Raw genomic sequence first — 25703 nt, forward strand, 5'->3', positions numbered from 1 at the left:
TCCCCCTCCCCATACCACCTGATCACTGCCTGCGTGTCTAACCATGCATGCTTCATTGTGTATCGCAGGAGCAAACGTCGAGGCACCCATCCCCGCGGATGCAGACCGCCCGCAGGATGCCCCTCGGAGGCCACGGGAGACGGAGAGACCCGGACCCTCCGGAATGCGACGCCCGCAGGATGCCCCTCGCACACCACGGGAGACGGAGAGACCCGGACCCTCCGGCATGCGACGCCCGCAGGATGTCCCTTGGAGACCACGGGAGACGGAGAGACCTGGAGCAACAGGGAGACGACGCCCCCATCACGTGCGGGTGCGACGACGCAGGCGTGTGCCACCCAGCCAAGCGAGGACACCCCTACCCAGGACATCCCTACCCGGGACACCCCGACCTGGGACACCCTACCCGGGACAGCACTACCCAGGAAGACGAAATACCGGACAGTGACACAGAGTGGATGGGTGGAGACGAACCCCCACCCCAAAGTGCCATGGACTCAGAGTGGGACGAAGAGCACGACACAACGCCACTGCTGTCACCAACACCCTCCACCATCGCAGAAACACTCACCTCGGTTGGGCACTTTAGTGATGAGGCGTCGGGTACACTCACTGGTGCGCACAACACAGCCGTCCCGGTACAGCAGGTGGAGGTAGGAGCAGCAGAGGGGCCGGGCGGTCGGAGGGCAGCCCAGCCCAAGCGAACATCTGCCGCCCAGATGGATCCCGGGTTCCTGGAGTTACCACACCCACACATAGATCTGATGCAACCACCGACCCGGAGACGAGCGAAGAGGGTGACGGCCGGCTTGCGGCGGCTGCAGTCGCAGGTGGAGGAGTCCACCCGCGTCCAGGAGCTGGGAGTGGTGCCGGTCATACGTGCCACACAGGCCGACACCGCACGGGTGGCGTCCGCGGTGGAGGCAATGGGTGCGACGGTGTCAGACATGGGAACGGTTTGCGAGGCCTGGGGCTTTCCGTGCAGGCGGCGTCTGTGGCCCAGGACATGGCTGCCCTCTCACAGGAGGCCATGAGCCAGTGCCAGCGCCAGATGACAGAGGCGCTCAACACCATGGCCCAGTCTCAGCAGGCCATGGCCCAGTCTCAGCAGGCCATAGCCCAGTCTCAGCAGGCCATGGCCCAGTCTCAGCAGGCCATAGCCCAGTCTCAGCAGGCCATAGTCCAGTCTCAGCAGGCCATAGCCCAGTCTCAGCAGGCCATAGCCCAGTCTCTGCAGGCCATAGCCCAGTCTCAGCAGTCCATGGCCCAGTCTCAGCAGGCCATCGCTGAGGGCATCGGTGCCAGTGGCCATGTGCGAGCCGGCGTCACACAGTCACAGGCAGGGTTTGCCAACCCCCCGGGCTCCATGGCTGCAAACTTGCAGACCCCTGTCGAAACAAGCACGGGCCTCCAGGACTGGCAGCGCCAGATGTCGGGGGGGCGTCGGATGGCCAGTCCGTTCGCATCCCCCACCCATGTAGAGGCCTGGGGGCCATCGGGCACCCCGAGGGAGGAGGAGGTGGTGTGGTCCGTCCCGGGTCCCCCTGTAGGGGAGGTCCCGGGACACCGCGGACTCCCCCCCCCCTTCCGTCCCAGGTGCATCGGGTGGGTAACGGGCAGGACAGGCTGGCAGCTCGCCATCCCAGTCGCCCGGGCCGCAGCCTGGCCCATCTAGGCCAGGACGCCCCAGGAAACGGCCGCCAAAGGGATCCCGTGTCAGAGGGCAGGAATCACAGGAGTCCACCTCCAGTTCTGCTGTACCATCTGGGGAACCACGTAGACGTAGTCAAAGGGCCCGTAAGGCCAAACAATTAGACACTGAGTAAGTTGGCATGGGTGCAGGGCACAGATGAGTTTTAGGGGCTCGGGCACGTGCATGAACTCCTTTGGTTATTAAAGTCAATGTTACACCTACAGAAGCTGCCTTTGTGCTCTGTCCAAAGCGTGCGGGGGTGTCATGTACGTTGAGCGCAAGTGTGTGTGTGAGGGGTGGTCTTACCTCAGCCCCAGGTGAGTGTGCCCCCTTCCCCCTGGGCCGCCATCAACATCCCCCCGGGCAGAGGACGGGACCGTGCGCTGCAGTGTCACAGCCGCATGCAGGGATGGTCCGGGTGGATGGTGGTACTGTGGCCATGGGTCAGACATAGTCCAACTATGTGGAGCCAGGAGCTCATCGCAGGGTGGGTTGTCATCATCCTCCATGGCCTGCGATAGACACGCGTCCACCCGCAACTGTGTGAGCCGCAGGTGGATCGGCAATTGGGGGGGTGGTGTGCATGCGGGTGGGGTGAGTGGGGTTGGGGAGGGGGGTGAGGGTGCTGGGTGGGTGGGTGGGTGGGGGGTGTGGGTGGTCGGCTGTTGCCATGGTGTGCGGTCTGTGGCCATACTACCCGATTCCCACGCCCATCTAGTCAGTGTAGGGGGCGGCTATCAGCCTGTTCCGTGCCCGCTGGGCCAGCCGGTAACGGTGGACAGCCACCCGCCTGTGTCTAGCCCGTCTGCCCTGACCATTACTCCCATCCCCCTCATCTGGGGAGGACTGCGCCTCTTCCTGCTGCTCCTCCACTCCGCCCTCCTCTGCCTGCGGCACATCGCCCCTCTGTTGGGCTATGTTGTGCAGGACACAGCACACCACAATGATGCGGCCGACCCTATCTGACCGATACTGGAGGGCGCACCCAGAGAGGTCCAGGCATCTGAAACGCATCTTCAGCACGCCAAAGCACCTCTCTATCACTCCCCTTGTCGCTACAAGGGCATCATTGTAGCGGTTCTGCGCCTCATTGCGTGGCCTCCGTATAGGCGTCATCAGCCACGATCGCAATGGGTAGCCCCTGTCGCCCAGCAACCAGCCCCTCAGCCGGGGATGGCGTCCCTCGTACATGCCGGGGATGGATGACCGCGACAACACATATGAGTCGTGTACACTGCCAGGGTAACGGGCGCAGACGTGCAGGATCATCATGCGGTGGTCGCAGACCACCTATATGTTCATCGAATAGGTCCCCTTCCTATTGGTGAACACGGCCCTGTTATCTGCAGGTGGCCGCACGGCGACGTGCATCCCATCAATCGCGCCCTGGACCATGGGGAACCCGGCCACGGCAGAGAAGCCCACAGCCCGGGCATCTTGGCTGGCCCGGTCCACAGGGAAGCGGATGTAGCGGTGCCCCATGGCATATAGGGCAGCTGTCACTGCCCGGATGCACCGATGTCTGCGATATGCCGGACAGGTCCCCACTCAGCGCCTGGAATGACCCCGTTGCATAAAAGTTCAGGGCCACCGTAACCTTGACGGACACGGGGAGAGGGTGTCCCCCGCCAGTGACACGCGGTGACAGGTGTGCCAGCAGGTGGCAGATGTGTGCCACGGTTTCCCGCCTCATCCGGAGTCTCCTCCTGCATTCCTGGTCTGTGAGGTCCTGGTATGACTGCCGGGGCCTGTACACACGGGGCGCCCTCGGGTGCCTCCGTTGCCGTGGGGCCGCGACGTCCTCCTCCCCCTCCTCGTCCTGTCGGTCAGGTGTCCCTCCAGCCTGGGCGGCTGCCGCCTGCCTCTCTGCGACAGTCTGCGCCGCCTCTCTGGCACGCTCCTGCCCCTCCTCCTCATCCAGGGCAACATAGACATTATCGGCTGCCGCCACGGCGGCCAACATCGCTGGATGATCGGAAAACATGACGGCCTGGTTGGGGCGGGGGGGGGGGGGGGGGAGGGGGATGGTGGGAACGTCGACATGTCATCATTGCCCATATCCCCTCTTTCCCCCAGCCAGGTGGCATGGACCGCATGGGTCCAACTGTTGGAGGCTGGCACCTGGCCAGGTGGACCAACTCACTTGCCCTCGCATCCCCCTCCGAGGCACGGACCCCCATCCCCCTCCCTGGCACGGGCCCCCCATCCCCCTCCCCGGCACGGATCCCCCTCCCCAGCACGGGCCCCCCCCATCCCCCTCCCCGGCACGGACCCCCATCCCCCTCCCCGGCACGGACCCCCCCATCCTCCTCCCCGGTACGGACCCCCCCCCCCATCCCCCTCCCCGGCACGGACACCCCCCCATCCCCCTCCCTGGCACGGACCCCCCATCCTCCTCCCTGGCACGGCCCCCCCATCTCCCTCTCCGGCACGGGCCCCCCATCCCCCTCCCCGGCACGGACCCCCCCATCCTCCTCCCCGGCACGGACCCCCCCCACCCATCCCCCTCCCCGGCACGGACCCATCCCCCTCCCCGGCACGGACCCCCCATCCTCCTCCCCGGCATGGGCCCCCCATCCCCCTCCCCGGCACGGGCCCCCCATCACCCTCCCCGGCACGGACCCCCCCATCCCCCTCCCCGGCACGGATCCCCCTCCTCAGCACGGGCCCCCCCAAGCCCCCTCCCCGGCACGGACCCCCCATCCCCCTCCCCGGCACGGACCCCCCCATCCTCCTCCCCGGCACGGACCCCCCCCCATCCCCCTACCCGGCACGGACCCCCCCCTCCCATCCCCCTCCCCGGCACGTGCCCCCCATCCCCCCTGGCACGGACCCATCCCCCTCCCCGGCACGGACCCCCCCCATCCCTCTCCCCGGCACGGACCCCCCATCCTCCTCCCCGGCACTGGCCCCCCTCCCGGCACTCCCCCGGAGCCCAGCCCACTCTAACCACCCCCCCGCCGCACACACATACACACAACCCTAGACACACCTCTCCCCACACATTCAGACTGCGGCCACGCCATCGCCTGCCCAGCGGCCAACCCCCCAGGCCGTCACTCACCTCCACGCTGGTCGGCGTGAACCTGGAGCACAGGTTGACGCCGATTAAAAGGAGGTTTGATTTACGTCGACGTGACCGGTCACCACGTCGACGGGACTTCGGCCCATCCGGACGGGAGAATATCGGCAGGCCCAAAATCGGCTGCCTTGCGCAGACCCGTGCCATTCTCCGACGTCAGCGGCGCCATTAACGCCCCGCCGACCTTTCTCTCTTCGGAGACTTCGGCAACCGGCGGGGGCGGGATTCACGGCGGCCAACAGCCATTCTCCGACCCGCTGGGGGGCCGGAGAATGACGCCCAAGGAGTGTGTTTGTATTAAACATTGTCTGTTGTGGCTGTGAAGGCCGATTCGCCAATGGCAATGTCTTCCACAGCTGGCACAGAGGAATAGCGTTGGCCTGAGGTCAACTGATGTTTTGTCCCTTCATGTGCTCTCTTTTCCGCTATTTCTTATGTCCTCTGCTTTTTCCACACCCTTCCTGACCACTTGTCTCCAATTTTATTTAATGATAAAAGTGAATGCAACATGTTTCATCATTTCATCATAAACTGTTGGGACCATGTTGCAGTAAGAAACCATTTAGTTGTCAAAATTTAAAAAGGATGTTGTTAGTCCGAGGATTTTCTTGGAAACTTATTGTTGCAAAGTAACTTAGAGAATTCAAAATGAGTGCTCAATAAATTTGAAGATTTTGTGTAACACAGCAGTACGTAAAATATGGAACTATCGCGCAGGAGGAGTAAATTCAGCCCTTTGCAGTGTTTATGTTGCACTCAAACCTAATGCAGTGTTGGTAGCTTATCAGTTACATCACATCAGTAGCAGGACATCTTTGACATACCAAGACTTGTAGTTTTTCCATAATCAAAACTGCACATGGCATTGTTCTGATAGATTCAGCCGGATATTAAAAGGATAGTTATGTAAGCAGAGGGAGCAGAATTTTAGATGAAAACCCCAGAAGTCTGGGTTTCCTCACATGTTGAGTCTTCTGTATTGACTGAAAATCAACCTAATTTCCAGGCTTGTTTTCCAGGTTTCAAGTTGAGCAGGGAGCACTCTACAGCAGACCGTAGAACCAGATTAGTTGCATCCAAGACCCATGCAGGCTAACATCTCCAATCCCCAGCCTACAGGACCTTTGTATGGGTTGGAGCCTAATGATTCGGATTATCACAAGTGATGTGTTGGGTGTTCTGGATCACATACAAGTCACCAACACTTGAAGTAGTGCAACACTATTTTATTAAAAGCTGCCTCCCTCCGGAGCTGACCTGCTAACATGCCTTATCTCTATGTTCATAAACTGCACCCCTTGCTCGTCTCAGTTGGCGCACCGCCTTCCTGGTGGACAGTCGGTAGAAGCTCGCCTGTACTTCCTTCCTCTTTTCCAGCTTTGCCAGGTCCCCATCCTCTGCATACCTCCTATCTAGCTCCAACATCTCATCTATTACCCTCTGCCGCTCCAGCCTCTCCTCTTTGTCCACCCTGGCCTTAAACAAAATTACCTCACCCCTCACCACCACCTTTAGAGCCTCCCAGACGACTGCCTTCGACACCTCACCAGTACAATTGGAACCTACATATTCCTTATTTACCTTTTCAATTTTCTCACAGAACACTTGGTTCCCCAAAAGCCCCACATCCAGTTTCCACCCCGGTCTCTGCGCTGCCCCCTTCTCCAGTGTAATATCTACCCAATGTGGAGCATGATCTGACACTGCAATTGCAGAGTATTCCGACCCCTTGACTCCAGCCAGCAAAGCCTTCCCCACCACAAAATAGTCGATCCGCGAGTATAACTTATGGACCGCTGAGAAAAACGAGTACTCCCGTTCCCTTGGGTGCAGGAACCTCCAAGGGTCCACCCCTCCCATTTCCACTATTAGCCAAGCCAGCGCCTTCGCCCCCCCCTGATGGGACCAGCGAGCGCGGCCGTGATCTGTCCAACCTTGGCTCCTGCACCAAGTTCCAGTCCCCCCCCCACAATCAGTTTGTGTGTGTCCAAACACCTTCCTCGCGAATCCCACATCGTCCCAATTGAGACCCTATACACTTAACTGCGCCAATAATCTCCCCTCCAGCTCCCCTGCCACAATCACATATCTACCCCCCGATCTGCCACCACCTTCTCCATCTGGAAGCATACCCTTTTGCTGACCAACACCGCTACCCTCGAGCCCTTCCATCAAATCCGGAGTGAAACACTTAGCTAACCCAGCCTTTTTAAGTCTCACCTGGTCCTTCACCCTCAAGTGAGTCTCCTGCAGCATTGCTACATCCGCTTTCAAACTTTTAAGATGTGCAAGCACCCTTGACCTCTTGACCGGACCTCCTAGCCCTCTCACGTTCCACGTGATTATCCTTACTGGGGGTCTCTCACCCCCCCCCCACCTTTCTTATCCACCATCACCATACCACCGGGCCCTGCCCCATAAGCGTGACCCGCCCGTTTCCATTGTTAACATCGAACCCCTTCCCCCCCCCCCCCTCGCAAGAACCCCCCCTACAAAAACATCCCCCGACATCCATCCCTCCACCCCCTCTTGCTCACCTCATAGGCCCATTGAAACCTGCTATCCAGGCTCCAACGTCCGCAGACCTCCTCTCACGCAAAAGTGTTGGCGAAGGTACTGGCGGGTAGGCTGGAGGAGTGCTCCCGAAGGTGATAGGGGAGGATCAGATGGGGTTCGTGAAAGGGAGTCAGCTGTTTTCGAACATTAGGAGGGTTTTGAACGTTGTTATTGCACCGGCGGAAGGGAAGGAAACAGAGGTAGTTGTGGCATTGGACACCAAGAAGGCATTTGATCGGGTAGAATGGGGGTACCTGATGGCAGTGCTGAAGCGGTTTGGGATTGGACCAAGGTTTGTGAACTGGGTAAAGCTATTATACAAGGAGCCGAATGCGAGTGTCCGCACAAATAATATCAGTTCAAGATACTTTTCTCTCCACCGTGGGACGAGACAGGGATGTCCTATATCCCCCCTGCTGTTTGCACTTGTGATTGAGCCGTTGGCCATCGCATTGAGAAGTTCGGGAGCATGGAAAGGAATAGTGCGGGGGGGGGAATAGAGCATAGGGTGTCCTTGTATGCCGACGACTTGCTGCTGTATGTGTCGGAACCGAGTGCGTCGATAGGAGGAATATTGGAGCTACTGCGGGTATTTGGGTCTTTCTCGGGGTACAAGCTGAACCTAGACAAGAGTGAGTATTTTGTGGTGTCTCGGCCGGGGGTGGGGGCAGGGGTGGGGAGGCTGCCATTCCGTAGAACAGTGACTCATTTTAGGTATCTGGGAGTGCAGGTTGCCCGGGAGTGGGCGAGGTTTCGCAGGTACAACATCACTAGTTTGGTGGGGAGAGTGAAAGCCGATCTGGCAAGGTGGGATGGCCTTCCTCTGTCACTGGCGGGTCGGGTACAGGCGGTTAAAATGAATGTGTTGCCACGATTCCTGTTTATTTTTAATTGCCTACCGATTTTCCTGCCAAAGTCTTTTTTCGCTGAGATTGAGGGAAGGATTACCTCATTCATATGGGGAGGGAAGGTGGCCAGTGTGAGAAAGGTGCTGCTACAGAGAGGAAGGCAGGCATGGGGTTTGGGTCTCCCGAACCTGTTGTACTACTGCTGGGCGGCGAATGTGGAGAAGGTGCGGAGCTGGGTCAGAGGGGTTGATTCTCAGTGGGTCAGAATGGAGGAGAGTTTGTGCAGGGGGTCGGGGCTGAAGGCACTAGCAACAGCGCCGCTCCCGATAGCTCCGGGGAAATATTCAGGGAGTCCGGTAATAATAGTTCATTGAAAATCTGGAGGCAGTTTCGCCAACACTTCAGGTTGGGTTTAGGGTCAAGGGAAATGCCGATTCGGGGGAACCACAGATTTGAGCCAGGGAGGTGGGATGGAAGTTTTCGGAAATGGGAAGAGAAGGGGATTAAGGCGCTAAAAGATTTGTTTCTTCGGGGAAGGTTTGCAGGATTTAGGGAGCTGGAAGCGAAGTATGGGCTAGAGCAGGGAGAAGTGTTTAGGTACATGCAGGTTTGGGATTTTGCCAGGAAGGAGATACAGAGCTTCCCAGTGGAACCGGCCTCCACATTGCTGGAGGAGGTGTTGACGACAAGGGGACTGGAGAAGGGACAGTGTCAGCGGTGTACGGAGCTATTTTGGAAGAGGATAAGGCACCACAGGAAGGGATCAAAGCAAAGTGGGAGGAAGAGCTGGGAGAGGTTATAGAGGAGGGGGTCTGGTGTGAGGTGCTCCGGAGAGTGAATGCCTCCACCTCATGTGCGAGGTTGGGGCTGATACAGCTGAAGGTGGTATATAGAGCGCACCTCACGAGGGCGAGGATGAGCCGATTTTTTGAAGGAGTAGAGGATGTGTGTGAGCATTGCAGGGGGGCCCCGCTAATCACATTCATATGTTTTGGTCCTGTCCAAAGCTAGGGGAGTACTGGAAGGAGGTGTTTAGGGTAATTTCCAAGGTGGTGCATGTGAAACTGGACCCGGGTCCCCAGGAGGCCATATTCGGGGTGTCGGACCAGCCAGGGTTGGAAACGGGAGCGGAGGCAGATATCATAGCCTTCGCCTCGTTGATCGCCCGAAGGCGGAACCTACTGGAGTGGAGAGCAGCCTCTCCACCCAGTGTCCTGGCGTGGCGGGGGGACCTGTTGGAATACTTGACCCTTGAGAAGGTTAAGTTCGAACTGAGGGGAAGCTCGGAAGGGTTCTACAAGTCATGGGCACTATTTATTATGCACTTTCAAGAACTGGATAACATCGACCATTAGTTGGGGGGGGTTGGGAGGGGGAGGGGGAGGGGGGGGGTGCTGTGTAGATTCAGGGTGACTCTGGGTAATCCCTGATTCCTTTTTGTCATTTGTTTATGTAAACATGCGGGCTGATGTTTGGGGGTTGGTGGGAGGATGGTATCGTTGTTATTACGGGGATTGACATATCGTGCTGATTATTGTTTATTGTTGATGGGTGTAAATGCGGGAGAAAATGTGAAAAAGGAGAATAAAAATATATTTTTTAAAAATAATGTGATCCAGCTTCAGGAGGACACCATCGACTACCGCCAGATCGTCTCTGATGTTGTAGAACTGCGGGCATTGGCCCTTGAGCCACCCGTCTGTTAGGTGGGGCATGGCACGCTGTAGCAGGGGGTCAGCCGCAAGTTTGCGGCGAATCTGGACGAGGCGTTGATCCGTGGCCAGTAGATTGGAGGCCACGAAGGCCACATGGGCGTCAATCTGGCAGACGAATCCCGCTGGGTCACACGGGGTGTTGACTGCCCTGGTCAGAGCGTCGGCTATGATCAGGTCTTTGCCCGGGGTGTATACGAGCTGAAAGTCGTATCGTCTGAGTTTGAGCAGAATGCGCTGGAGGCGAGGCGTCATGCCGTTCAAGTCTTTTTGTATTATATTGACCAGCGGGCAATGGTCGGTCTCGACGGTGAATTGGGGAAGGCCGTACACATAATCATGAAATTTGACGACACCGGTCAACAGGCCCAGGCACTCCTTTTTTATCTGCGCGTAGCGCTGTTCCGTGGGGGTCATGGCACGTGACGCATATGTAACGGGGGCCCATGATGAGGCCTCATCACGTTGCAGGAGCACTGCCACAATGCCAGATTGGCAGGCATCGATCGAAACTTCTGTCTCTTTCGCTGGATCAAAAAAGGCCAATACTCAGGCCGTGGTAAGTTTGGTTTTAAGTTCTCTCCATTCGAGCTCGTGGGCAGGAAGCCATTGGAAGTCTGTCGTCTTCCTGACCAGGTTCCTGAGTGCTGTGGTATGAGAGGCGAGGTTAGGGATGAACTTCCCTCGGAAGTTGACCATGCCCAGAAATCGGAGGACCGCCTTCTTGTCCTCTGACTTTTTCATGGCCGTGATGGCAGCCACCTTGACCGCATCCGGCTGCACACCCAACTGAGAGATGTGGTCCCCTAGGAACTTGAGTTCCGTCTGGCCGAAGGAGCATTTGGGTCTGTTGAGGCGTAGGCCCTGGTCCCGTATGCGTTTGAACACGCGCTGAAGGTGACTGATATGCTCCTGCGGGGTAGTGGACCAAATGATTATGTCGTCAACATAGACGCGAACACCTTCAATGCCTTCCATCATTTGTTCCATGATCCTGTGGAATACTTCTGCCGCCGATATGATCCCAAATGGCATCCTGTTGTAACAATATCTGCCAAAAGGGGTGTTAAAGGTACACAGTTTCCTGCTGGATCTGTCTAGTTGAATTTGTCAGAATCACGGCGCTGGGGTCCCAGGTTCGATCCTGGCTCCGGATCACTGTCTGTGTGGAGTTTGCACATTCTCCCCGTGTTTGCGTGGGATTCGCCCCACAACCCAAAAGAAGTGCAGGATAGGTGGATTGGCCACGCTAAATTGCCCCTTAATTGGAAAAGCTGAATTGGGTACTCTAAATTTATTTTTAAAAAGTAAAGTGCAAATCCCAAGAACAGGTTGGCTACCCCCTTCTTGGTCCACCTCTGTAAAACACAAAAATGGGCGAATTGGTCTTGGATTAGGATTGGGTTCAATTTAAAATCTGCCCTGAACTCAGTTTGGTGTACAAAATTCAGCCCATTATCACTGCCACATTTGCAGTTGATGTCAATAAAACTTGGAGGATCCCTATTATGCAGAGACACAAAAAAGGCTCAGAATGGGGAAAAAAGGAAATAGCTGTGTAAATTACAGCAGTGTGCATAATGTTTTTTTTATTTGTTCGCATTTAAGCGTATAATTGTAAACTGCCGCTGTGGATTATTATAGTGCCTTTTCCTTATATAGGGTCTGATTCCCATCCAAGACAAAACTGCTGAGGTATTAATGCCTTCGCTCTCCTGAGTGTAAAAGTCCTACCTGAATTGAGTTTTGGAACAACGAAGGCAAGGAAAGGAATGGCAGTGCAATTGCAATAACTTTGATGTCGGGCATCCAGTTGTACACCTAGCTGCAGAGGAACTTTCTTTTGCTATATCCCAGAAATGTCTTAGCCCCAACTTTTGGTTCAGCCATCTTTGCTAAGTTTCTTTATAATGGGCGGAATTCTCCGTCTTGTGCTGCCAGTAGCGGAGTATCCAGTGAGGCGCTAATTAAGAAAACAGGATCATCGCCCGATACTCCGGCCCCCCCACTGGGGTCGGGATCGAGGTTCACGCCCCATGTCAGCGGGAGGTTGCAAATGATTCATTAAGACCCACTTGCATCACGTGGGTGAGAATTACAACCGTTATTGACAAACGCGGCCCTGACGCAGTGGGCCAAGGGGGTAGCTCTTTATGGGAGTTACCTCCAAAGGTCCATCTGAGGGCTCCCTCCCCAGATAGCAAGACCTGCCCACCAGACTCCTCCCCCTCCCCCACCGAAGCCTCCCAGAGACCCCCTTAATAAAGGAACTTCTTTCCCCCCCCCACCCTCCCCCACCCCCCAATTCTCCAGAAAGGAAACCCGGGTCAGGAAGCCCCCCCCCCCAACCAAAAGACATCGAAGCAAGTCTGCGGATGCTGGAATCTGAAACAAAAATAGAAAATACTGGACAATCTCAGCAGGTCTGGCAGCATCTGTGGAGAGAGAACGGAGCTAACGTTTCGAGTCTGGATAACTCTGTCAAAGCGCAGAAAAGAGACACCCATTAGGAAGCCCCCCCATAAAAGAGGCCCCTGCAAAGGAGCCCCCCCCCCCCCGCCCCAGAAAAGAGGCTCATGTCAGGGAGCCCCTTCCAGCAAAGAGGACCCTGCTAGGGAGCCTCCCCCAGAAAAGAGGCCCCTGCCAGGCAGTCACCCCAGAAAAGAGGCCCCATCAGGGAACCCCTCCAGAAAAGTGAAGTCCAGACAGAAGCAGACAGCAGTCCAGACCCAAGCAGTGAAAAGAATTACTGTTGTAATAATAATAGGGCAATACACATGCTGGCTCAGACAGAGGAAGCACTTCGGGTCAATTTCCGGAAAGAGAAAACCAGTACTGAAAACCAGGCAGAATGGCACTTTAGGGGAGGGAGGGGGGTTGGGAGGCTCCCAGGTAGTTGTCCTCTGAGACATTGCTGGTGCCACCCGAATACCTTCACACTGCCCGCCTGGGACCCTGGCAGTGCCACCTGGGTGCCAGACTGGCACTGGCAAGGTTGGAGGTTGGCACTGTGCCCACACCAGAGATCAGGCCCAGGTTTGCCCTGCCCGTGTGTGGTGGGGTGCGTGGGGGTGGGGCAGGGAGTGTTAGGTGCCAAGGACCCCCTTATAGGTGAGTTGGGGCTTTGGGGTGTCTGGGGGTGACGTCGCAGGATCAGGAGATCGGGCGCCATTTAAAAATGGCGTTCCATTCTTCTCCTGCACTGAGGAGTTCTCGTGAATGGAGCTCCTCAGTGCACGAGTCAAAAGTGCAGCCTCGGCGGGGTTTCCCCCTCTGAGGCCCCAGATTGCAACAGAGTCCCTTTCGATAATGTGGTCTTTCTGATCTGGGGTGACATGATGGCGCAGTGGTTAGCACTGCTGCCTCACAGCGCCAGGGACCCAGGTTCAATTCTGACCTTAGGTGACTGTGTGGAGTTTGCATGTTCTCTTCATGTCTGCGTAGGTTTCCTCCGGGTGCTCCGGTTTCCTGCAGATCAAAGATGTGCAGGTTAGGTGGATTGGCCATGCCAAATTCCTGCTTAGTGTCCAGAGGTTTGGTGGGGTTACGGGGATACTTCGGGGGATTGGGCCTAGGCGTGGTGCAGATTTGATGGACCAAATGGCCTCCCTTTGCACTGTCGGGACTTTTATGATTCTCAGCTCTACAAGCACCAAGAAACAACTGCCTAAACGGACTAGGCACGAGACTCTGTTACAATTCGATTCGATCGCGCCCTCTTATAAATATCAGGTTTTCAATTTACAGTTGATCTATCATCAGTTTCCAACTGTGGAAGATGGTTCCAAATTTCTTCCATCCTTTGTGTGAAGTGCTGCTGTCAGCAGGAAAACTTCAAAGGTTTTCCACACATCAAAGGGAAAACTTTCACCTTCATCTGACAGATCATTGGTATTGACATGCTGCAAGAGACATCCAGTGGTTCCAACACATCAGAAGGAAGACTCTACAACTTATGCTGAAGAGAATTTAATAATTTCCAAAGCGATAGAGTGAAGACCTGCCACATGACCTCCATCCCAGGAAAGACTCTGACCTGAGACGAGACCCTCTAGCCCACTCAAGCCCTCCCTGACCACCACCTCCGCTTAAGGGCTGCCCACAACACCCTGGAGGTAATTGCAGAGAGAGCACTCATCCCTTTGTCTCCGTCGGAGTCCACAGCATCAGTAACCACTTGTCAGGACCTGTACTAATTCATAATTCATGCTCATGTGACTCCTGAATTAGTTTGCGGGGGGGGTGGGGGTGTATGGTGGCGTGAGCATCCCAGGATGCCAGTGAATTGGGCTTCTTGCCTGATAATTACATACAGATGAATGTAAATCCTAGTTGGCATGTTTTTCTTGGCTCTGGGCAAGAACCTGATTGGGGCTGGTGACATGAACCGGGAGATTCTCAACGGGTTTGACACTGGCGAGAAGTCCATTTTGGCCCTCACGCCCAATTCAACGGGCCATCGTGATTTCTGCCTGCCACTATTTCACCCTGGTTTTCATCTCGCGCCCTCCTTAAAGAGTAGAATGAAGAGCACAATTTTCCAATATAATGGAATGCTTCCCAAGTCAAGAGAACTTGGAAGTTTATAGTTAGGCCGTCTGAAAAGTTCTCACCCACCTCCATTGAACTCCGAATGCAAACCATCCAGCCCTGGGAACATGTCATCCTTTGGTTCTTTTTATCTTTTCCATTTGTAACTATTCAACTGGAACTTGCATAACCATCAGTGAGCAGACCGAAAGCCTCATCAATTTAACATTGCCTTCCAAGTTCAGCAACAGAAATATACAAACTCACTTGCTAAGTCCCTAAATGTGGGCAATATCAACATACTTCCTCGTATTTATGAATCCACAGAACTAGAAAATGGCCATAATTCAGCAAAAGTTAACGCGTCTTTGGTTGTTCCACTCAGAATGAGGCACAAACAGTAGATAAATTCACATGAGCATGGTTGGGTGTTTTTACTTTCATGAACTAAGGCATGTACATCATTGTAGGTCGTTAAGAGGATCTGAAATAAAAAGGGTAACATATAAAGTTGAGACATGGTGTTCTTAGTACAACTTTTAGAAACATTTAACATTTTACGTGAGAAACATTTTGCAAAAGTGAGATCTTGGAGCCTGAGATTCTCTCCAGAATGAGGGACGAATGGAATTGATTGACAGTCAAGTAGCTGAAAACTGAGCCAGAACCCGATTCTGCCTGAAACCTTCCCCATTCTTTAACACTGGCCACATTCCTATGTGATATACCATTAGAGACCAGTTAGTTTAACATCTATTGTTGGAAAATTATTAGAATCAATTATCAAGGACATAATATCAGGACATTTGGAAAGCCCAAAGTGCTATTGATCAGAGTGAGCATGATTTTATGAAGGGCAAATCATTTTTGACTAATTTACTTGAGTTCTTTGAACATGTAACACGCAAAGTGGATAATAGGGACCCTGTAGATGTAGTATATCTGGACTTCATAAGGTGTTTGATAAGATGCTGCACAGAAGGTTAATTCTCAAGGTGAGATCACATGGGACTAGTGGTAACTTATTAACTTGGATAGAAGACTGGCTAATGGACAGGAGACAGAGAGTCGGGAAAAATGGGTCTTTTTCTGGATGGCAAGATGTAACTAGTGGGGTGCCACAGGATTCGGTCCTCAGGCCCCAGCTACTTACAATCTATATTAACAACTTGGATACAGGGATAGAAGGTTCTATAGCAGATGACACAAAAATAGGTGAGACAGTAAGTTGCAATGAGGAAATAAGATCCTTACAAATGGAGAGAAATAGGTTAGGAGAGTGGGCTAAAATGTGCAGATAGAGTTTACGTCGATAAGTGTGAGCTCATGCATTTTGATCGAAAAAATGGAAATGTAACTAAATAGGGAGAGACTTTGGTCTCCGATGCAGAGGCAGCTGGGTGTTCTCGTACATGAGTCACAGAAAGCATGCAGCAGATAATAAGGAAAGCAAATGGAATGTTGGCATTTATAGCAAAATGAATTGAGTACAAAGGTAAAGAAGTGTTGTTGCAACTATACGAGGCATTATTAAGACCACCCCTGGAGCATTGTGCACAGTTTTGGACCCCTTATTTGAGGAAAGATGTAGTGGCATTGGAGGCAGTTCAGAAGAGGTTCACTAGGTTGATTCCAGAGTTGAGGGGTTTGTCGTATGAGGAGAGATTGAACAGGTTAGGCCTATATTCTCTTGAGTTTAGAAGAATGAGGGGAGATCAAAGCGAGGTATACAAGATGCTAAAAGGTATGGATAAAGTAGATGTGGAGCAGATGCTTCCTCTTGTGGGGCATTCTAAAATGAGAGGTCGTAATCTTAGAATAAGAGGTAGCAAATAAGGAGGAGTTAGACATATTTTGAATTGGTAATGGGTTGAGGGGTTATGGAGAATGGACAGGACAGTGGAGTTGAGGCCAGGAACGGATCAGCCATGGTCACATTGAAGCTGTTTAGGCTCAGGAGGCTAAATTGCCTACTCCTGCTCCTAGTTCTTATGTTCCTGCTTCTAGGTCATGTGTTATCTAGGGAGGAGATGCTCTGGCTGATTTTGCAATCCAGCTTTTGTTCTGTAGCATTTTAGGTAACAGATGAGGAACATATCAGCCATGATAGAATGGCAGAGCAGACTCGATGGGCTGAATGGCCTAATTCTGTCCTATATCTTATGATTTATGAATCTTTGCGACATTTGGCACTTATGGGCCTTAGTGCTTTACTGGGATTTTTTGGACACCTTTCTTTTGGTGCTTGTTTTGCTTAGGTGACAGGACAGCAATATCCATCAGCCACTTCCTGTGTGTCTGTAATGCTAAGATCAGTTCCCTTAGCCTGACAAGGGAACACAAACTTCAAATTAGAGCTGGACAGTTCAGGGTGTTGGCAGAATGTACATCTTCATACAAAGAGTAATGGATATCTGGAAGTCATAGAATATCATGGAATCAGCTTCCAAACGCCATGGAAGTTAAATCTACTGAAACTCTCCAAACTGAGATTTATGAGGTTTTAAGGATTACAGGACAAAGCGATGTAGATGGAGTTGAGGTATAGGTCAACTGTGATCCAATTGAATGGCAAATAGGCTTGAGGGATTGAACAGCCTACTCTTGTTCTATAACAGCAAAATCATCAAAGAAAGATTTTCAGCAATGTAAATCTAATGAGCTGGCACTTGAATATTGGTCCTCCATGTCCTGAGCTATGGAAAGGTTTCCAGAAAACAATAGCTCCTCTGCCAACCAAGTAATCCCTCTGAAAGACGTAGGAGAGTGGAGGAATTTAGAGATTATGTGGAGCTATAAGTGACAACAGCGAAGGAGGATCATGTCATCCATTATGGCAACAAAATAGTGGAAGCTGAAGGGAATGAAAATTATTCTTGCGTCATTTTTGAATGTGATGTAAAATTGCCTCTTCAGTTCTGAGGGACTGACCTTTCTTCCAACATAATGGAACGACATACAAAAAGCAAATTCTTATTGAGCTGATTTTTTTTTTCCTCTCTCTCTAGTGAAGCCAGACCCTCCAGAGATTATTGAAGTAAATACAATTCATGACTCTCCTAGCAAACTGGAGGTTAAATGGAGGAATCCATTGACGTGGCCGGAGCCGGATTCTATCCCTCTCAAGTACTTCCTGAGGTACAAGCCAGTTATTCTGGATGACTGGCAACATGTGAGTGCTTTTAATTCAGCTACTGTGTTTCTTTTACAGTCGTGTCATATAATTCTTTTTAGACAAAATCACTTTTTTAAAGATAGGTTTTAAAGTAAACAAGAAAATTATTCAAATAAAGGCAAAATATCGTGGATGCTAGAAATCTGAAATAGAAACAGAATATGCTGGATAATCTTGGATCTGGCAGCATCTATGCAGAGAGAAACAGAATTAATGTTTTGAGTCTGAAGAAGAGTCATGCAGACTCAAAACATTAACTCTGTTTTCTCTCTCCACAGATTCTGTCAGGCCTGCTGAGGTTATCCAGCATTTTCTGTTTGCATTCAGTAAATTGTTCATATACGCCACTAATGAAGGTTGCTGTTTCACTCCTGGGACTGTCTGGCATTAATTAAGGCAAAGTGCATAGCGGGTACACCTGTGGGGACCAAACATTTCACACTTGCACTTCCGGCTTCATCTGAAGTCTGCAGGCATGCTATGGGTAGAATTGGGTTAGAAATGGCCACAGACATGAAGATGAGAAGATTTGGTTGGCGAAGTTAACGTTACAGAGACTTAAAAAGTGGAACCCCCACAAAAAAAGTGATTCTTCACAATATCCTGTTACATAGATCATTGCCCATTTCGTTTTCTTTCTCATTTAAAACAAAATGGTTTTCTGTCAAGCAGTGTGATATCAGGGGCAAAATTCTCTGCAATCGGCACGATGTCCGTGGACCGGCGCCAAAAACGGCGCGAATCAGTCCGGCATCACGCCGCCCCAAAGGTGCGGAATCCTCCGCATCTTCAGTGGCCGAGCCCTCACCTTGAGGGGCTAGGCCCGCGGCGGACTGATTTCCGCCCTGCCAGCTGGCGGGAAAGGCCTTTGGTGCCACGCCAGCTGGCGCGGAAATGACATTGCTGGGCCGCGCCGGTTGGCAGGCCCCCCCGGCGATTCTCCGGCCCGGATGGGCCAAAGTCCTGCTGCTAGAATGCCTGTCCCGCCGGCATGGATTAAACCACCTCTCTTACTGGCGGGACAAGGCGGCGCGGGTGGGCTCCGGGGTCCTGGGGTGGCGCGGGGCGATCTGGCCCTGGGGTGTGCCCCCACGGTGGCCTGGCCCGCGATCGGGGCCCACTGATTCGCGGGCGGGCCTGTGCCGTGGGGGCACTCTTTTCCTTCCGCCTTCGCCATGGTCTCCACCATGGCAGAGGCGGAAGAGATCCCCTCCACTGCGCATACGCGGGGATGCCGTGAGCGGCCGCTGACGCTCCCGCGCATGCGCCGCCCGGCAAAGTCATTTCCGCGCCAGCTGGCGGGGCACTAAAGGCCTGTCCCGCCAGCTGGCGGGGCGGAAATCAGTCCGGCGCAGGCCTAGCCCCTCAAGGTTAGGGCTCGGCCGCTCAAGATGTGGAGGATTCTGCACCTTTGGGGCAGCGCGATGCCGGACTGATTTGCACCGTTTTTGGTGCCGGTCGGTGGACATCGCGCCGATTGCGGAGAATTTTGCCCATGATCTCGAAGAATGGCATACAATTTTAATATGTTACACATTGAAATTTAAGATAGAAGGTCAATGCACTTGTCTTTACAGGGTTATATTTAAGCCATGGAGGTATGGTTTTGTGAGGTACACTGAATCATAGAACATAGAAAATACAGCACAGAACAGGCCCTTCGGCCCACAATGTTGTGCCGAACCTTTGTCCTAGATTAATCATAGATTATCATTGAATTTACAGTGCAGAAGAAGGCCATTCGGCCCTTTGAGTGTGCACCGGCTCTTGGAAAGAGCACCCTACCCAAACTCAACACCTCCACCCAACACCAAGGGCAATTTTGGACACTAAGGGCAATTTATCATGGCCAATCCACCCAACCTGCACATCTTTGAACTGTGGGAGGAAACCGGAGGAAACCCACACAGACACGGGGAGAACATGCAGACTCCGCACAGACAGTGACCCAAGCCGGAATCGAACCTGGGACCCTGGAGCTGTGAAGCAATTGTGCTATCCACAATGCTACCGTGCTGCCCTTAAGAACAAATAAATCTACGCTATATCATTTTACCGTAATCTATGTACCTATCCAATAGCTGCTTGAAGGTCCCTAATGTTTCTGACTCAACTACTTCCACAGGCAGTGCATTCCATGCCCCCACTACTCTCTGGGTAAAGAACCTACCTCTGAGATCCCTCCTATATCTTCCACTTTTCACCTTAAATTTATGTCCCCTTGTAATGGTTTGTTCCACCCGGGGAAAAAGTCTCTGACTGTCTACTCTATCTATTCCCCTGATCATCTTATAAACCTCTATCAAGTCGCCCCTCATCCTTCTCCGTTCTAATGAGAAAAGGCCTAGCACCCTCAACCTTTCCTCGTAAGACCTACTATCCATTCCAGGCAACATCCTGGTAAATCTTCTTTCACCTTTTCCAAAGCTTCCACATCCTTCCTAAAATGAGGCGACCAGAACTGTACACAGTACTCCAAATGTGGCCGTACCAAAGTTTTGTACAGCTGCATCATCACCTCACGGCTCTTAAATTCAATCCCTCTGTTAATGAACGCGAGCACACCATAGGCCTTCTTCACAGCTCTATCCACTTGAGTGGCAACTTTCAAAGATGTATGAACATAGACCCCAAGATCTCTCTGTTCCTCCACATTGCCAAGAACTCTACCGTTAACCCTGTATTCCGCATTCATATTTGTCCTTCCAAAATGGACAACCTCACACTTTTCAGGGTTAAACTCCATCTGCCACTTCTCAGCCCAGCTCTGCATCCTATCTATGTCTCTTTGCAGCCGACAACAGCCCTCCTTACTATCCACAACTCCACCAATCTTCGTATCGTCTGCAAATTTACTGACCCACCCTTCAACTCCCTCATCCAAGTCATTAATGAAAATCACGAACAGCAGAGGACCCAGAACTGATCCCTGCGGTACTCCACTGGTAACTGGGAACCAGGCTGAATATTTGCCATTCAGCACCACTCTCTGACTTCTATCGGTTAGCCAGTTCGTTATCCAACTGGCCAAATTTCCCACTATCCCTTGCCTCCTTACTTTCTGCATAAGTCTACCATGGGGAACCTTATCAAATGCCTTACTAAAATCCATGTACACTACATCCACTGCTTTACCTTCATCCACATGCTTGGTCACCTCCTCAAAGAATTCAATAAGACTTGTAAGGCAAGACCTACCCCTCACAAATCCGTGCTGACTATCCCTAATCAAGCAGTGTCTTTCCAGATGCTCAGAAATCCTATCCTTCAGTACCCTTTCCATTACTTTGCCTACCACCGAAGTAAGACTAACTGACCTGTAATTCCCAGGGTTATCCCTAGTCCCTTTTTTGAACAGGGGCACGACATTCGCCACTCTCCAATCCCCTGGTACCACCCCTGTTGACAGTGAGGACGAAAAGATCATTGCCAACGGCTCTGCAATTTCATCTCTTGCTTCCCATGGAATCCTTGGATATATCCCGTCTGGCCCGGGGGACTTGTCTATCCTCAAGTTTTTCAAAATGCCCAACACATCTTCCTTCCTAACAAGTATTTCCTCGAGCTTACCAAGCTGTTTCACACTGTCCTCTCCAACAATATCGCCCCTCTCATTTGTAAATACAGAAGAAAAGTACTCGTTCAAGACCTCTCCTATCTCTTCAGACTCAATAAACAATCTCCCGCTACTGTCCTTGATCGGACCTACCCTCGCTCTAGTCATTCTCATATTTCTCACATATGTGTAAAAGGCCTTGGGGTTTTCCTTGATCCTACCCGCCAAAGATTGTTCATGCCCTCTCTTAGCTCTCCTAATCCCTTTCTTCAGTTCCCTCCTGGCTATCTTGTATCCCTCCAATGCCCTGTCTGAACCTTGTTTCCTCAGCCTTACATAAGTCACCTTTTTCCTCTTAACAAGACATTCAACCTCTCTTGTCAACCATGGTTCCCTCACTCGACCATCTCTTCCCTGCCTGACAGGGACATACATATCAAGGACACGTAGTACCTGTTCCTTGAACAAGTTCCACATTTCACTTGTGTCCTTCCCTGACAGCCTATGTTCCCAACTTATGCACTTCAATTCTTGTCTGACAACATCGTATTTACCCTTCCCCGTATTTACCCCGAATCCCTGCAGAAATTTCTCTCCGAGTCCTTATTACGATCCCAGACCAGACCCCGGCATTAGCTAGGATACTGGGCAAGAACCTCAACACTTTTTTTACATTTGTAAAAACTGTGAACTCCAGGAGTGATTCCACACAGAAATAGGGATATGGTATATGAAAACCAATGTTATTATTTGCATAGTATTTAACTAACTTAAACATCACAGAACTATAGCTTACAATTAGCAGTTGAATAATACTCAACAATAAGTTTGAGTATTACTTATACTTATCGTGGATGCTAAAAATCTGAAATAAAAACAGAATATACTGGATAACTTTGGATATGGCAGCATCTATGCAGAGAGAAATGCATTTTACTTTAACTTTCGCTGATACCTTCTCTATCTCCAATCAAGCAAAACCCATCACAGGCCAAAAAATAATTTTAAATAAAGGTAGCAAGCACAGGATTACTTGCCGTTCTCCGGATAGAATCATAGAATTTACAGTGCAGAAGGAGGCCATTTGGCCCATTGAGTCTGCACCGGCTCTTGGAAAGAGCACCACACCCAAGCCCACACCTCCACCCTATCCCCACACCTCCACCCTATCCCCGAAACCTCACCTAACCATTTTTGGACACTCAGGCCAATTCTGCATAGCCAATCCACCTAACCTGCACATCTTTGGACTGTGGGAGGAAAGCGGAGCACCCGGAGGAAACCTACGCAAACATGGGGAGAACGTGCAAGACCCCAGCCGGGAATCGAACCCGGGACCCTGGAACTGTGAAGCAACTGTGCTAACCACTGTGCTACCGTGCTGTGTTCTTGACAGACTACTTGAAGAGAAAAAGAGAGATCCTTTGTAAACAGCCTGCAGCTCTGTCTGTCAGGTTAATGCTGAATCTGACAACCTTCTGCAAAAGCTGCCATTCAGCACATAGCTTCCAGAAACTAACTAAAACTGACTGCTACAGACCTGGCTCTTCCCATTACTTACATCATCTTTATTCCACTCAAATCGCATGGCCTACTTAAGTGTAAGCAAAATGTCTCTAATTATCTACTCGCAGAAATTATAACAACGTCCCATTAGGCCTCTCGTGTAAACATATACATTGTTTGAAATAACAGTGATCTCACCTTTGACATCTTAATTGCACCTTTTGCAGCCACAAAGTCTGTCTGTCTTTTAAACCAGGATTTAAAAAAATATTACTGAAGCAGATATATACACACCTTAATCTTGGCTTTTAAAACCATTCCTGCAGCACATACTTATAATGCAATACATATACCAATTTCTTACATTCATCACATCTTTCAAAAATGCTTGAGAGCTACAATGTTGAATAATTAGAAACTCAACAGCAACATACAATTTTGAAGTAAAATGCAAAGTACGACAAATGCTGGCGAACAGAAATAAAAACAAAAGTGCTGTAAAAGTTCAGCAAATCTGGCAGCATCTTTGGAGATAGTAGGCTGAAGTATTCACAATAACCTTCAGCCAGAAGTGCCCTGAGTGGATGGTCCATCTCACTCTCCTTCAGTGTCCCCTGCATCACAGATGTCAGTCATCAGCCTATTCAATTCACCCCACGTGATGTCCAGAAATGGCTGCAGGCATTGAATACTGCAAAAGTTAAGGCCCTGAGAATATCCCGGCAATAGTACTGAAGACTTGTGCTCCAGATCTTGCTGTGCTCCAGATCTTGCTGCGCCCCTGGCCAAGTTGATCCAGTACAGCTACAACACTGGCATCTACCCTGCAATGTGTAAAATTGCCCAAGTATGTCCTGTACACAAAGAGCAGGACAAATCCAACCTGGCCAATACCACCCTATCAGCCTACTCTCAATCATCAGTAAAGTGATGGAAGGGTCATCAACAGTGCTATCAAGCGGCACTGACTCAGAAACCTGCTCACTGATGCTCAGTTTGGGTTCCGCCAGAGTCACTCAACTTCTGACCTCACTCCAGCCTTGGTTCAAACATGGACAAAAGAGCTGAACCCCAGAGGTGAGGTAAGAGTGACTGCCCTTGACTTCAATGCAGCATTTGAACGAGTATGGCATCAAGGAACCCTTGCAAAACTGGAGTTGATGGGAATCGGGAAAACTCCACACTGATTGGAGTCATACCTGACATGAAAGAAGATGGTTGTGGTTGTTGGAGGTCAGTCATCTCAGTCCCATTACATCACTGCAGGAGTTCCTCAGGGCAGTGTCCTAGTCCCAAACAACTTCAGCTTCTTCATCAAAGAGCTTCCTTCCAACATAAGTTCAGATGTGGGGATGGTCGCTGATGATTGCACAATGTTCAGCACCATTTGCTCAAACACTGAAACAGTCCACTTGCAAATGCAGCAAGACCTGGACAATATCCAGGGTCGGGCTGACAAGTGGCAAGTAAAATTTGCGCCACATAGGTGCCAGGCAATGAACCATCTCCAATAAGAGAGAAGCAAAGCATCGCCCATTGACATTCAACAGCATTACCATCACTGAATCCCCCACTATAAACATCCTGGGGATTACCATTGACCAGAAACTGAACTGGACTAGCCATATAAATATTGTGGTTAGAAGAACAGGTCAGGCTAGGAATCCTGCAGCAAGTAACTCACCACCTGACTACCCAAAGCCTGTCCACCATCTACAAGGCACGTCAGGAGTGTGATGGAATACTCCCCACTTGCCTGGATGGGTATAGCTACAGCAACACTCAAGAAGCTCGACACCATCCAGGACAAAGCAGCCACCTTGATTGGCACCCCATCCACAAACATTCACTTCCTCCACCACGATGCACAATGGCAACAGTGTGTACCATGTACAAGATGCACTGCAGGAACTCATCAAGGCTCCTTAGGCAGCACCTTCCAAGCCCATGACCACTATCTAGAAGGACAAGGGCAGCAGATGAATGGGAACACCACCACTTGGAACTTACCATCCAGTTCACTCACCATCCTGTCTTGGAAAAATATCGCAGTTCCTTCACTGTCGCTCGGTCAAAATCCTGGAACTCCCTCCATAATAATACAGTGAGTGTACCTGTATGACATGGACTTCTACGGTTCAAGAAGGCAGCTCACCACCACCTTCTCAAGGGCAGTTAAGGATGGGTAAAAAATGCTGGCCTAGCCAGTGAAACCCACATCCCGATTAAATGAATAAAAAGATATATATATATATATACATATAATTAGTGAGCATACTATGAACTTTTCCACTTTGGTAGGAAGTCTCGAAAAGCAGTACACTAATTAATGCAAAAAGATTGCAGAAATCAGTGCAATGGAAGGGTCTTGGTGTGCTGGTTATTACCAAATGTTAGTATGCAGGTGCAGCAAGTGATTAGGTAGGCAAATGGAATGTTGGCGTTTTATTGCAAGGGAACAGAATATGAAAACGGAAATTTTACTGCAGCTCTACAGGGCCACTTTGAATACGGGATACAGTTTTGGTCCCCTTATTTGAAGAAGGCTATAATTACATGAGAAACAGTTCAGAGAAGGTTCACATGACTCGTTCCTGGAATGGAAGCTTGTATCTAAAGAAAGGTTGAATAAGTTGGGCCTATACCGACCGGTTGTAGTTTAGAACAAGAGTGGTGATCTTATTGAGACATTCTTATGTTCTAAGAGCCATATTCCTCTGTTTTCTATGTCCTAAGTTAGGCTAGCAGAATGTGAAGTAATGAGTGTGAGGTGATGCACTTTGGCAGAAGAGGTAGGAAGAGGCAATCTGGACTTAATGGCACAGTTTAAAAGAGTCTGCACAGAGACCTAGGTGGTCATGTACATAGATATTTGAAGGTGGCGATACATATTGAAAGACTAATTAACAAAGCATGTGGGATCTTGGGCTTCACGAACAGAGATCTTACGTACAAAATCAGGGAAATTATGCTGAAGCTTTAGAAAGCTGTGGTGAAGACACAACGAGACTAATATATTGCGTTTTGGCCACCACACTTTAGGAA

General features: G+C 51.2%; 1 protein-coding gene across 4 annotated transcripts in view; it reads left to right on the plus strand.

The window, feature by feature from the left end:
• Window positions 1–25703, plus strand: part of cntfr (ciliary neurotrophic factor receptor) — a 504785-nt gene that overhangs the window by 405797 nt on the left and 73285 nt on the right. For all 4 annotated transcript variants that reach the window (XM_072497289.1, XM_072497290.1, XM_072497288.1 and 1 more), the window contains one exon: window positions 17430–17593. In XM_072497289.1, coding sequence (XP_072353390.1) covers window positions 17430–17593 — 164 coding nt within the window. The remainder of the gene's footprint in view (window positions 1–17429; window positions 17594–25703) is intronic.

This window comes from Scyliorhinus torazame, chromosome 3 (assembly GCF_047496885.1).
Source record: "Scyliorhinus torazame isolate Kashiwa2021f chromosome 3, sScyTor2.1, whole genome shotgun sequence".
NCBI classification, from domain to species: domain Eukaryota; kingdom Metazoa; phylum Chordata; class Chondrichthyes; order Carcharhiniformes; family Scyliorhinidae; genus Scyliorhinus; species Scyliorhinus torazame.